This window comes from Haemaphysalis longicornis, unplaced genomic scaffold (assembly GCF_048455015.1).
Source record: "Haemaphysalis longicornis isolate Haplotype H1 unplaced genomic scaffold, Haemaphysalis longicornis Haplotype H1 scaffold_8, whole genome shotgun sequence".
Lineage (NCBI taxonomy): Eukaryota > Metazoa > Arthropoda > Arachnida > Ixodida > Ixodidae > Haemaphysalis > Haemaphysalis longicornis.
In genome coordinates this window covers 155,003,380-155,017,409 of record NW_027526445.1, presented here as the reverse complement: position 1 = coordinate 155,017,409, position 14,030 = coordinate 155,003,380, and the positions used below count along the sequence as shown (strand labels likewise).

General features: G+C 48.5%; 1 protein-coding gene across 3 annotated transcripts in view; it reads left to right on the top strand.

Annotated features, from left to right (window-relative positions):
• The window catches only part of LOC144149439 (neuroglobin-like), a 350,592-nt gene extending 341,103 nt beyond the window's left edge, over positions 1 to 9,489 (top strand). For all 3 annotated transcript variants that reach the window (XM_077681001.1, XM_077681000.1, XM_077680999.1), the window contains exons 4-6: positions 4,619 to 4,918; positions 6,743 to 6,974; positions 7,630 to 9,489. In XM_077681001.1, the coding sequence (XP_077537127.1) occupies positions 4,686 to 4,918; positions 6,743 to 6,974; positions 7,630 to 7,782 (618 nt within the window). In that variant the 5' untranslated portion in view covers positions 4,619 to 4,685 and the 3' untranslated portion in view covers positions 7,783 to 9,489. The remainder of the gene's footprint in view (positions 1 to 4,618; positions 4,919 to 6,742; positions 6,975 to 7,629) is intronic.
• The last annotated feature ends 4,541 nt before the right edge of the window (positions 9,490 to 14,030 follow it).

Sequence of the window (14,030 nt, the reverse complement as noted above, 5' to 3'; positions counted from 1 at the left end):
GATGATGATGATGACGACGCCGATGGTGATGATGATTACGACAACGAGGATTCGCCCGTAATTTTAAGATTCTGTTCTTCGCAACAACTTCCCTAAAAGAGCGGACCTCCTGCGAGCGAGAAATCGTCTGGCGTTGTAAAGCATTATCATGTACAAAGTCACGTGGATACCGGCCAAACCTTGCAATTCCCTGTTTAAGTCATGGGTCGGTGCTACCGGCATTCGCTCTCTTTGCGTTTGCCAATCCCCCGGGGAAGGTTGCGTGCCGTGCTTCGTCGATGGCTGCTATCCCGACGACGACGGCGAGAAAGTGCGTGCCCGCCGCTCGCCCGCTGAGTCAGCCAACCGCTGTTCTTAGCTGAAGTCGCTTTGCACGAAGGATCAACAACTCCTCAGTCTGGAAGCCACCCTCCAGACACTGCTGTCCCCCGTGACCATGCGGGGACAGTTCTTCGACCTCATGGAGCTCTTCAAGATAGGCGGAGGTGAGCCGGGAACGAACTACGCCTTCCCGGGAGACCCCGTCGACCGCGGACTGCACAGCGTAGAGACCTCCCTCCTTCTGCTGGCCCTAAAAGTGCGCTATCCAACTGGAGTCACGCTGCTTAAGGGCGACCACGAAAGCCGGCACATCACTCAAGTGTTCGGATTTTACGAGTGTTTCCGCAAGCACCGCCCACCTACCGTCTTGCGCTATTGCAACGACGTTTTTGGCTTTCTCCCCATCTCCGCTCTTGTCCACGCCATGGTGCTCAGCGTTCTCGGTGGCCTGTCGCCATCCATCCAAACTCTGGACCGCATACGCCCAGTTGAGCCCATACTGAAGGTGTCCTCCACTGGACCCACATGCCACCGGCTGTGGACCGACCCTGAAGAGATGGGGGACTGTAGTTGAAGCCGCAGGGGCGCGGGCTATGTGCTTGCAAGCGAAGTTTTGTCCGAGTTCAAGTGCATCACCAACCTCGACCTCATCTGCCGTGTCCACAGGTTACTCAAGGCAGGCTCCCAAGGGCACTTGGAGAAGAGCCTGGTCACCGTCTTCTCGGCGCTACTTTACCGCTGCGTCTGTTTCTGTATCGATGCTATCTTTGAGCTGCACGTTAACCATACCTCAAGCACAACCAGTACAACAAGACCCCAGACGATTCGAAGCGGCAACCCCGTGAATACAAAGACTAAAACGAGGAAACGAATGCTTCTTTACTTGAACTGGCGAAAGCATCTTTTTTTAATTGTTGTCGAATACCTAATGAGGACAGAGAGATTAAAACCAGCAAGTCAACTAAGGCTTCATTACTTCATCTCACGCTACCATGTCTTTTTATGTTATTGTGAAAATACCGTATGCTTGTAAGAACACCTTAACGACAAGGACTACCTATTTTTCGCCAACATCATTAGGAAGACAGAATGTCTGTTTGGCTCATGGAGGGAAGATTATCATGGTTTCGCTATTCAAACAGGTTTTGGCTGGCTCGCTTCTGGATACTTCAGCTGTACACGGTGCCGCACAAATACGACACTGGAATTCACTAGGAAGTTTGCTTAATCGCTAGTTGACAGCGGTCGTGTTAAGTTGCACTTGTTTGTACAGGGCCTGCGGATCAGCATAGTCGCAAAAATGTAAACAGCATAAGATATTGCGCTTATCGGTGTACCCGAAAGCTTACAGCTGCGTCGTGTTGTGGAGCTTGAGTTAGAATGCGCCTGCTTCGGTGTTTCTAATTATACATCCTGTAAGCGTCTCATTCCGGCTGCGCTTGGCTGTGTGACGCCATCCATCGTTTGGCAAACAGAGCTTGGGCGATGACGATCCCCGAGAGATTCCGAAAGTAATTAGAAAGCTTACGCAATTAGACGCTGTTCCCTGGGAACGTTTTACAAGGAAAGGCCTAATTTACAACAAATCACTCTTACTATTGCTCCTATCATGTGACCACAATGGTTGTGACGTCGGGATCGAACGTCACGTGACGAAGACCGTTTTGTCACTTTCTTTGTAGTTGTTTCACCCTATACACCCGTTAGACACGTTTGGTTCGCTTCTTTTGAAAATCCAGTCTGTCCATTGATTTTTAAGAGCCTCGCCTAAATTACGGCTGCTTATTGTAGCTAGAGCACTCAGTGTTGGCACCCACATCAGTTCCGATGTGGAGGGCGCTGTGGTGTGATGGCGTCGGTTCCGGCCATCGCTGTAGACCATGCCTGACGAGCACCGTGCCATCACTGACGGGAGAAAAACAGACCTCACTGCGCAGGCGCGGCCCCGCGCTCCCTTAAATCACGTAGCACTTATTCACCACCGTAGTATTATTGTAGAAAAGCCTACCGGCACGCCTCATCCTTTCCGCGTTCCAGGTGTCGCTGCGCCCGATTCCAGCTTCAGGCAGGCGCTTGCTAGCGTCACTACATAAAGGCTTTTAGAGTATCGGCACTCTTATCTGTCTTTGTTATGTGCCGCGAGGATTTTCATTGGTAGGTTGGCACCACGTGATATTTGTTTCCATATGGGCGCAGCCATTTTGTTTCTGGGCACCTCTTCTCTCTCTTTCTCTCTGCTGTGCGGACGCTAGAGCGGCCGGTCGCACTCTGCCCGTCACAACCGGTGGCGGTTTCGTCGGGAGAGATGGCAACACTGCAAGCCTGGAACAAAATGGCCCCCAGACGCTTCCGGGTGCACGAAGTGGCAGTACTCTTACGCGTAGCTTATTTAGTGACGCTAGTGCTTGCTCCTGGCCGCCGCCATCGTCGTTTCCGGCCGGCGGTGGCGACGCCTTTCTGCAGACGCTTGATTAGGACGGCTCGTTACTACTGCTGCTGCGGACGGCAGTGCCTACATGAAATCGCCCAATGTGCCTAGTAACGCTCTCAAATAACAATAATCCAATCCAATCCGATGTGCCAGAGGCAAAGCCATGACAACGAAAGTGCTCGAATATCACGCCTGAGAACGCTTCACGTTAAAAAAAACTTAGCCTAGCTTCACTGACTTAACGTCGCGAACGCATATGCTAACAGCAAAGTTGCCTGGCGTTCCCCAATCGCAAGGCTAAGCTTCATAGAACTTCTCAAAGCCAGCAGATCGATTCCCGCTGGCGCCAATCCATTTTTTCTCAGCGTTGCACTGCTCGCGCGATCTATTTGTTGCTTTTGAACTTTGAACTTAGAACACTGTGACGAGAGGGCGCCGTGCGCGCTTTTTGTTTTTGTTAAGACGTATTTTATTATTTTCCATCGCAAAAATCAAGCAGCCATATATTTTTAATCAAAAGAACGATGCAAATATCAGTTGTGAACTGATATCTGCCCTCAAAAATGCTTAATGGTTTCTGTTTGCTCAGCAATGTTGACAAGTAAAAACATTGCCACCAGAATTCGTAGTTTCGAAGTCTCGTTCGAGCATTTTTTTAACTTGCTGCAGGAGTGTTTCGCGTTCGCTCTCCTCGTTAGGCCATGCCCTCTCCACATCGCTGCAACCGCGTTACCACACCTCGTCCCATGAAAGCCTCGACCATAAGCAGCTTCGCTGTAAATTGAAAGGTACTGCAAATGTGACAACACCGATAGCGGTGCGGTGACACGCATGCATTCAATGTAATTGCGCATGCGTAAGCCAGAGTTGAGATGGGATGAGTGCGCACGTTGCGCCGTGCTGTAGCCTGCGCCATGCTGTGCTTATGGTTCGCTCGTTTGACGTTATGGCCTAATGATGATGATGATGATAATGATGATGTTGTTTATTGACGAAGAGATCTAGGCTTGCGTGATATGCCGGCAATTGCTCCCCCTATCGACACAAGCTTCTTATCCGCTATGTGCGGGAAATCACTAGGAGTCACTTGATCAGCACTTTTTTGTAGCTACGCGCAGGAGATCATCACTGAGGCGTGTGTCCCTTAAAATTTGGAGGATCAGGCGCAAAATGCTTCTCCTGGTGTTTCAATGGTCTATAGGAAAAATTATACGTTGCGCTGCTGAGCACCAGGTCACGGGTTCGATTCCCGGCCGCGGCGGCCGCTTTTCTGATGGAGGCAAAAAGCAAAAACCCCCGTGTGTACGAGATTTCGGCGCACGTTTAAGATCCCCAGGTGGTCAAAATTAATCCGGAGCCCTCCACTACGGCGCGCCTCATCGCCTGCGTTGCGTCGGCGCGTTGAACCCTACAATCAATCAATCAAAAATTATATCATCCAGAGAGGCATGCGGAGAGGCTCTCCTTCGAAGTTCTTTAAACAAAGCTAACCTCTCCGTCGCAAGCTCTTGGCAGTCTATAAGAAAATGTCCGATATCACCTGTTACACAACACGTTGCGCACAGAGGTGAGGAGATGAGGTTCAGCTTATGACGCCGCGCCAGTGTCCGCGCCGAGTTGGTCCGGATGCGGAACAGTAAGGATACGTCTGTCCTCTCCATTCCTTTGATAACACAAGGTTGGTGTTGTGGTCGCCAAAGAGATCTGAAGCGTTCTTTAATGATTGTTTTTACAATTCGCCTTTTGTCGAGATTGTGTTGACGTTATGGCCTAAAATTAAGATCGTGCAAAGAATATGTGTATACATGGCACACTTTTGGCAAGCGTGAGGATCACTGTGACTTCTACTACTATGTCGTATTTCAGAGGAGAGCCGTCTCCTTGTCCGGTGGCCGTCCTCCCCTCCCGGACCGCCCACACACTCCCTCGCCCAATGGGTTGCACGCTGAGCAAGAGCCTCTCGTCGCTGGTCCGCGGCTCGGGCGGCCGCAAGGGCTCCGGTGGGGGCGCCGCGGGCGCCGAGACCGAGCCCGTGGGCGACCCCCCGCCGCCGCCGCCGCCGGACCCGCGCCAGCCGCTCACCGCCAGGCAGATCTTCAGCATCACCAAGTCCTGGAAGGCCATCGCCAGAGCAATGGAGCCCACCGGCATCGAGATGTTCGTCAGGTATGTCAGCGGGTCCGGGCGACGTTGAGGGCAGATGCGTGAGCTGGGTTTCTGTCTGTGAGATGCAGTTGCGGGAGCAGTGAGACGCCTGAGCTGTCTGTTGGCCTGGAGCGGGACACCAGTTCGGTGACGAAAGCTAAGGAAGAGAGTCGCTAAGCAATGTCGTTCTGGCTGACTGGGAAGCCTTTCAGTCAAGGTCATGAAGGTAAAGATTGCCGCGTGAGCAAGCACTGACCCGCGTTACTACTCAACACACGGGATAGTTGGTTTGCGCACTAAATCAGGCGGGCGTGTTCGAGGCGCGTCGTCTGCTGCTGTGTATAACTAAGCAAGCGGCGTTCCCCCCGCTCGAGCGGTACCACTCGCGTTTACCTTAGTGAAACTACCTTCTACTTCACGCGGGGGAACGTTGAAGATTCGCTCCACGTGTGTACGAACAGTAAAATAACAAATAAGGAAATGAGGACGTTAAAAATGACGGCAGAAAAATTATATTAAGTACGCTTGCGCCTAATACAGGTTCACTTCATGAAGCCTCCTTTTTTCCTCGTATTACCGGAGATAGAGTTGCAGTGAACTTGTGCAACTGCGGCGACGGCAGTTGGCGTTCTTTACTGCAACATTTCGATTGATTGTAGGGCTTAACGCGCCGACGCAACGCAGGCGATGAGGCGCGCCGTAGTGGAGGGCTCCGGATTAATTTTGACCACCTGGGGATCTTTAACGTGCGCCGAAATCTCGAACACACGGGCGTTTTTGCTTTTCGCCTCCATCAGAAAAGCGGCCGCCGCGGCCGGGAATCGAACCCGCGACCTCGTGCTCAGCAGCGCAACGCCTTAGCCACTGAGCCACCGCGGCGGGTGTACTGCAACATTTCACGTACCTGCGGGAGGCAACATGTCTTCATCACCAGGTCCGTTGGGAGGGACTTCCTGACTTGCAATGCCAAATAGGAGGGATGGTGGCGTAAGTTTAACGCACTAACGCGCGCACACACACACACACATTCGCTTGGTTCAGGAACGACGCGCATAGAACTGCAGCCCTCCGTCAGAGCATTTACAGTGCCTCATGAAAACCACCGCCTCGAACAAAGCATTCCAATGCTTTATTTGCCCAAAGCGCCACGCCGGGAGGCGCCATCGGGCTAAGAATGTCCATTAACACAATGCCGGAGTACAAACACTGGCTTTCATTGTCAGCCTCGATTTTCGTAGTGATGGAATGCAAACAAGCGTCCACAGTGTTCTAGCGCTCCGCACAAGGTTTTCACAGGTGGTGTGGAGAGCAAGGCTTGCATTGTCTCAAACCCACGCAGGCATTTGTCTACGCCTTGTTGAAGTGAATAGGTTTTAAGGGCAGTTCCGTATGATTACACTTCACTCCCGGCGTTTGAGTTATGCATTCGTGGTTGGACGCGCATAGAGATGTGTGAGGATTCCTCGGTGCTCTCAGACAGCGGCAGCTCGAATGTCTGGGCTCGTAAGGGCCACTCGTGTGTGAAAGAATTACGAGATGAGTAGGACGCCGAGTCGGCCTCAAAGTTTCTCGCGCCTCAGTGACCATGAAGCCACTGGAGCGAAACATAAATCACGCTCGAAGCCTAGGCGCACCCGATTTTAGCTTGCTAAGCGAAGTCATTATTTCATACCAGCCCCTGGTCGTGAAGGGCTAATGCACTGATAACCTAAACTTGGGTTCAGCATGCTCACAGTGTAATTGCGTAGGTGGAATGGAGGTCTTTGGGAAAGGCCTGGGTCCTGCGCTGTGCGCAAAGAGACTGCTGCTGTTGATGACGATGACGATTGCCGTTCCCCTCGGCAGACTGTTCCAGGAGAAGGAGGACCTTCTGGACCTGTTCGAGAAGTTCCAGGCGCTCCGCACCAAGGAGTCGCAGCGCGAGAGTATGGAGCTGGCGCAGCACGCCTCAGTCGTTATGACCACGCTCGACGAAGGCATCAACGCGCTGGACAACCTCGACTATTTTATGGACTACCTGCACAACACGGGCAGGCTACACTTCAAGATCAAGGGCTTCAAGAAGGAGTACTTCTGGGTGAGCACTGCTGATTGATTGATTGATTGATTGATTGATTGATTGATTGATTGATTGATTGATTGATTGATTGATTGATTGATTGATTGATTGATTGATTGATTGATTGATTGAATTCAACGAGAAGGCTCGTAGTCCATGGGTGTTAGGGATTATGGGAAGGGGATAGCTGGGTAATACGCCTTCGTGCCTTCAGGCTTCAGCCATGGATGCCATCTTGAATGGTTTGTCAGGCTCGCCTTAGGCTGCTCTAAAAAAACACTTTTCATCGCGCAGTGGCCGATTTCCCCGAGCAAAGAAATACTCCCAGTTTTCTTGTGTATAGTAGCGTGGTGAAGCCGACATTACGGGCACTCGGTGTATAGCGGGGCTGCATGGTCTCAAGGGAGTGTTAAATAAAAGGCCTCTGGGCATTTATTCCTTGACATCATTCTAGTTATTGATTCTGGAAATCTCCCGTGCCGACAATAAACTTGTGTATTTATGCGAAGTCGACTTTAAAGGGGTCCCGACTTATAGCAGTGTGAATGATGCACGCTTGTGTATTACCCGACAATTCCCATGTGGAAGTTTCTGCAGATTTTTATTTCTGGGAAAGGTTCATTTCGAATATTAAATCATCCGTGACTTCATTTCTCCTTTGCCCCACTCGCAGCACATCGAGGGCCCGTTCTTGGCTGCCGTGTCGGAAACCCTTGGTGACCGGTACACGGACAATATCGAGAACATCTACAAGATCACCATTCGCTTCATCCTCGAGACGCTCGTCGAAGGCTTTGAAATGGCCGAGAAAGAAGCGGCCGCGTAGCGGCGCCTACCGTACAGCATGTCGCACGCCGCAAGATGATGAAGCAACTGCTGTGTCTGCTGCCGTGCCCTGCGAACTGTAGCGACCTTCGCTCTAGTGCGACCAAGGCTTACGTGCGCGGGGAGTCACTGGGTAAAGTAGAGTAGCCTCAACACGGCCCTGGTGGAAGCCGACCCGCCGGAATGCCGAGCCGCCATGAATTCTCAGCTTAGCCATCAAGGTTTTCCGGTGCGGCCCGTGAATCTGTCCTGTGGTGTTCGCTTTTGTCGTGGCCGTTGGAACCGTGTGGATAGATCTCTGTGGATGGCTTTTGATTGCTGTGGCTGTGCGCGAAAGGTGTTCAGAACACTTTTACCAACTTATACCGCAGTGTTTGATGTCAGTTTTCATCACTGTACATGTATCAAGTACTTCTGACCGAAAGGTTTATTTTGGTTTCCAAATGCCTAACAAAGGTTGCCGGTTTCGCTGTAGTGCAATTCTCTTGGGTGGGTAAAGTTGTTTTAAAGCAAAAGTGTATTTGAAAGCAACTGTGTGCAGCAAGCAAGCAGTTCTACCTGCAATATGGGCATGCTGCGACACCCTAACAGTACGAGCTCCGTGTTTCAGAGACACGGAGTGCTGCTGTAATAGTAAAAAATCTGTGCGGAGAATCTAGCTCCAAGAATTCTTGCAAGGATGATAGTAATTATTGGGAGGATGAAACAATAATGTAGCTCGCATGCTCTTCGATTGTCGAAAACGTAAAAGTCGAAGTCAAAACAAGTTAAAAGGCTGATAATCCTAAAATATATCAGAGCAAAGAAAATACACCCACGAAAACTTAACAAAACTGTCGTGTCGTGGCCACCAAACACGATAGTGTAATGCTTAATATTTGCAGGAGAGCTCTGACAAAGCTGTTATTGCCTTTGAAGTTTTACGCAGGCTAGGAGCCTTACATAACATCATTGTTTTATGGATGCCTTTGAGCTTGGTGACGTCCAGAAAAGTTTTTAAGATGCAGGAACTCTCGAACCCACGTGATCTCGGAGCAGCCTGCAACAGTAAGCACGTGTGTGTTTCAAAGTGTCGCGCCAAAAGAGTCGCTAAGCGTGTATTGCTGGTCGCGGGACCCTACTTTCCTTTATTCAGTGACTCGACACGTTGCTGTCACATGCAGCCTAATGCCGCATATATGCGTGACGCGACCGCATCAATGGCGTGACGCAACGTCAAGACCTGCCTGCCATTGTCTGTTTGCCACACGTGATCGCTTCAAGGGTGATCATCTGCGCCGTAGTGCTTCTGAAAAGCTTTTCGCGATCTATGTTCACGCCCTGCGAATGTGCAATCGTGTACTGCCCCGTGTGTGTACGTTGTGTGTCCTCGTGGGTATGACGTCGTGGACAGTGCCGATGGCACCGGCTCCGCCCTCAGCAAGATGCGAGCCACCTGGCGGCGTGTCCTGCTATTCAGCCGCACCTTCTGCTGCACGCACCAGGCTTCCTCGCCGAGTTGCATGACGTCAATGTGGGAGTGGCTTGTGTTCCTTGTGATGTTCGTTGCCCTGTACTACCCGACCACAAAATGTGTATGCGCGTTGCTGTGAGCAGGCGTGTTCCTATTATGTGTATGGATATACCGCAGCTCGCATCGCTTCGTATTTCGCTATTGTGTCGTCAGATGCCGTTACCAGTTCGTAAAAATTGAATGTAGTACTGAAAAGGCCTCAGAGTACGGATTCGCCCGAAGATGATCCTGTGGTTCAGCTTCACCACAATGCATTCTGTCGACCAGTCCATGCAGGTAACAGCGAAATTGCGGTGAGCTACAAGTTCGGTATCTGCTTTTGCATCACACAAGATACGGATGACGTTCTGCACTGCGCAGTGCCACTGCGCAGATCACATTTTTGAGTCAAATGGTGTGCACGTAGCCGTCATTCGCTGAATTTCCTTTGTTGGCGAAATGAATTGGTCACTCGAGCGTACTGTGGTGAAATGGAACCACAGGATTGTCTTATAGTGTAGAAACAATCAAGTCAGATTAAGTATGGTGGGCGTTGGTGACTAACCAGCGAACAGCTTTTTTTTTGCTTTTTTGTTTGCGCTATGACAAGTCAGTAATTAACATCGGCATGTGTACGTCATCAGATAATTTTGCTTATGCCGTTGGCATGCCTTGCTTTTTTTGTGCACGCATTGAGCATCTCCAGTTTAGGCTAATCGATGCAAACGTTCGAGCAGGACTGCTTACCGTACGCATTTAATGCGAAATAAGTTGAACTAGGCAGAATTTGAGACTGAAATATTTGCTGATATTTTGTCAGCATGAAACACAATGGCAAGGTTCAACAGCTTGTGAGCTCGGGTGAACGTTGTCCGAAGTAATAATAGATGCTGAATTCTGTTCTCATTAGGTGCACATAAAAAAAGCATTCTTGAACGTGTTCTATTTTTGCTGCGTGGGTTTCTTATCTGCAATGGAAAATATAAAGCAAAACTACAGAATGGTCACCGTTCTCTGTGCAGCTCAGCAGGAACTGTCCCAGAAATTTGTTTTCTTGCTTATGTTGCCGCCAAAAGCCACTTGATATTTATCTTTATTCTGCCACCCCAAATGCTGCCAGCTGAGTTGATCGAATATTCATAATTGTTGTGCAGTTTTAAAAAAATCACCACTTTGGAACAACGCAGCTGAAGCGTTGTTCCAAAACCTGGTAAAACTAGCTCAAATACGTCTTATCCGCAAAGCATTAAATGAGATCACACCACAAATTTTTTGTCACTTTTCGAACTTCTGCCTGATTCAGGGTCAGCGAAGCATTTTAAAAAGTTTGGCAAGAACGGGCTTTTTTGTACCTGCACGTTGAGGATTATTAATCGTGGAACCACCATTTGATGCTTTTATGAAGTGCTCATTCTTTTTACTGCACAATTAGGCATACTACATTACAAATATAACGAGGCATCATGATAATTGTTGAACCACGTTCGGAGGGTACGCCGTCACCAACAAATAATATCTGACTCCGTCTGCAAAAATGAGTTATGTCTGCCGTTTTCAAGTCGCCCTACACTGCACATGCACCCTACACTGCGAATATTAAAAAAAACGTGTTTATTTTCTGAGCAGTCTTACTGAAAGGCATTTTCGCTGAACCTTTAAACGTAAAAAAACGTGCGTCTGTTACAGTCGTTAGCACTGACGGCTTCCAAGTGCATGGATGGGGTAAGCCTAGTGCCATAAATTCCGTGAGCAAAGCTTATCAGCGGTGCGCGACTGACATTGCTGCGGAGAGTAAAAACGATTTGGCTATCAGTTATATCATGGCATGCGAACGGTTTTGATTATTTAAGCGCATGAAATACCGTATGGTTAACTGCAAAACCATGCGTACCCTCTCTAAAACAGACGCATCGCTTTCTAAGCTTTGTGTTTTTCATCGACGGAAGCGGCATGCGTTAAGATACTGCCATTACAGCGTACCTATATTTCAGATAAATACCGGGGATATGTCTAGTGTTTGGCCTCTTGGATGTAGCTGTATTGGCGCAGCTATTTAAGGCAATGTTCACCAGGTGTTTCGTCCTTCTGCCAGCGCAGTTCGCGGCACCTACACATCGCTGTTCTACTTTCAGGCAAGTGCGCACCGAGTTCGCAGATTTTCTGCACTGGGTGTAAAGAAAGTGCAAGTTCCGTGAAGGTGTGGACAAGTGTCAGTTTTTTGCACGTTCGCTGCCCGGGCACAGAAGAGCTGTGAACTTAGGGATGTAGTGCAGGCTATGTGGAAGATTTCTCCTTGTGGTCTGCACCCCAGCTTACCTCTGGAAACACACTGGAGTGGTAATTGTTGAACGTGCGCATGTGTTTGTGCCAGGTTGTTCTGGCAAAGCCTTTCATGTACTGTGTGTGAATTTGTCGTGCTACTATGCTCACGAGATCGTGCGTATTACGATGAGCTACTGTATAGTGGCTCGGTCATTGGCTTTTAAGCGAACGTTTAACGCTCAAGAAGGCCTAACGAAGAAGGCTGCGCCAGAGTCACCTCAGTCATTGCTGTCATCTTCGTTGTGCGTTGCCACAGGTTCTGACAAGATGCGTTCGCCAATTTTGTATTCCTTTCTGCCTGCTGTATTCTTTTCTTACTTGGTCGACGCCAGCGCGAGATGTCAGACCGTTTAGTGGCATTGTTTGACATTGAGAACACAAACACATTTTCCCTTCGTTTGACGTATTTGCTGCTTCGCTATGTGTTGACGACCTGCTTGTTTTTGTACTTTCTGGTGGTGGGCTCAATCTGAACTTTGTGAAGGGCGCGCGAATAGTTTTGTGCCATTATGCTGTGTCAACTGACTTGTTGATCCTTGTAAGAAACAACTTAATTTTGTCTCTTGCCTTGATTGCTGTGCTTCAAAAGAACTCAATGAGCTGGCTGCTTTTTAGTTCTATATAGCTCACTGAGCAGAAATCGTTGCCGTTGTTGTGTGCGCTTGAGCGTTTCGTTGCTAAGTATCGAACAGTTCGGCATGAGAGCGAGAAAAAATACAACAGAAATGGGCTAGCTTAGGATTTTCAGTATTACACGGGGTGTTCAACGATATACTGCTCTTGCTCTTTTTTTTTTTTTTCTTTTGCTCGTATTGCAAGATACGTCCGTTTAGTCGATGTATTGGCTAGCAGGGGCTTTCGATGGCGCAAAAAATGTCCTGTCAGGGCCACTTTTTGTTATCTTGGTTGGAATTCAGTCTAACAAACCACCGTCCTCACTGTATTTTTTTTTTGAGATTCAGTTATATAACTCATGCACTCTACTCCTGACGAGAATACCAAAAAACCGACCCTGTACGGCTCCTAGTACAAGCTGCCGGCGCAACCAGCTTCGAACATGTAGCATGCGCAGTGGCACCGATTGGTTACCGGGTGCTTGTTGCACATGACGGCTACTGTGTATGGCACAGGTACCGGTTCTGCGATCAGCGAAAGCTTTGTATTAGTCAATATCCTCCTTATCCGGGCATGCCGCTTTAAACACTGTGAATAACAGTTTGGTTAATGTACCCAATGTCTTATTATGTCCATGCCGCTTGATAAAAAATAGACGCAAAGAAAAGAATGAATGTTTTGACAAACATTAGCAAAGGCAGCTTTTGCATGGTTTTGGGTGCGCATTTTAAACAATTAGAAAGTGCACCTACTTCAACATAACCGTTGAGTTATTTCAGCCAAATGTACAAAAAGACATTTTAAAATTGAAGCTTTTTTTTAAATTTGTTTAGAGGCTATGTCTTTGTTCTTCATTTAGCTGAGTACAGTAAGTGTATAGCAGTTTGTCCATAGACCCTGTTACTCCTGGTTTCCATATGACTGCTACTTGTCCTGTATACGTTCTTTTTCTGTCTTCTTCGAAAAGTAAAATCATGGCATATATATCTTGATGAATGTTTCACATCGTATTCGTGGTTTTGTAAAGATTTCTTATCGCTTGAATGCAGCGAAAAAGTAGCGCTCTCGAAGCCAAGCCAATACAAGTCCATAAATTCCTGTCGGGCCCTTCGAAAGCGTACTTCCCTGGATGTGTAATTCGGCGCATTAAATTGAGAAATGCGACTCACCACACCCCTCTAGTATGCCCTTTGCGCTGATGATTTAAATTACGATGAAATCGGCGTCACCTGCGAATTTAATCTAAAAATCACCTTTGCAGGAATACCGGATCGGTGTTATCATGGCCTCGACAGTCCTGATACTAATCAATTTATCATTTGACAGGAAAGTATAAGCTTCGCGTCTTGCACTTAGTTGGCCTGTTCGTTCTTTTTACCCATCACTTTCCCACTAAACTGGTTTGCGTAGGGCCCAGGAACCACAGCCTGCATACGTTTGTTACCGTTGGTCCTTGTTTTCTTGATGTGTATGAATAATGTAGGGATGGAGATGTTTTTTGTGGTCGTTGTCTGCACCACACTCCTTACACAGATCTTTGTCTGCAGACAAGCTTGCGCGCCAAAATTACGTGTCACTGTGCATCAGTGCTGTTTTGCACACTGTCTTCATGCCTGGTGTCTGAAGGGGTCAAGTGCTACTTCATAACTTCCATTTATGATAACAGCTCCCTGTTGATAACCTTTTAGCGGTGGGAACATTAGTTTTGGAATATTTCTTTTTATTGTTTATCAAATCATTTTTGCATACTCTGCGACGTAATCGAGCTGAACTGAACAGGACTAAGCTTGATTGGATTGTGCTGTTTCATCGCTTTTTCT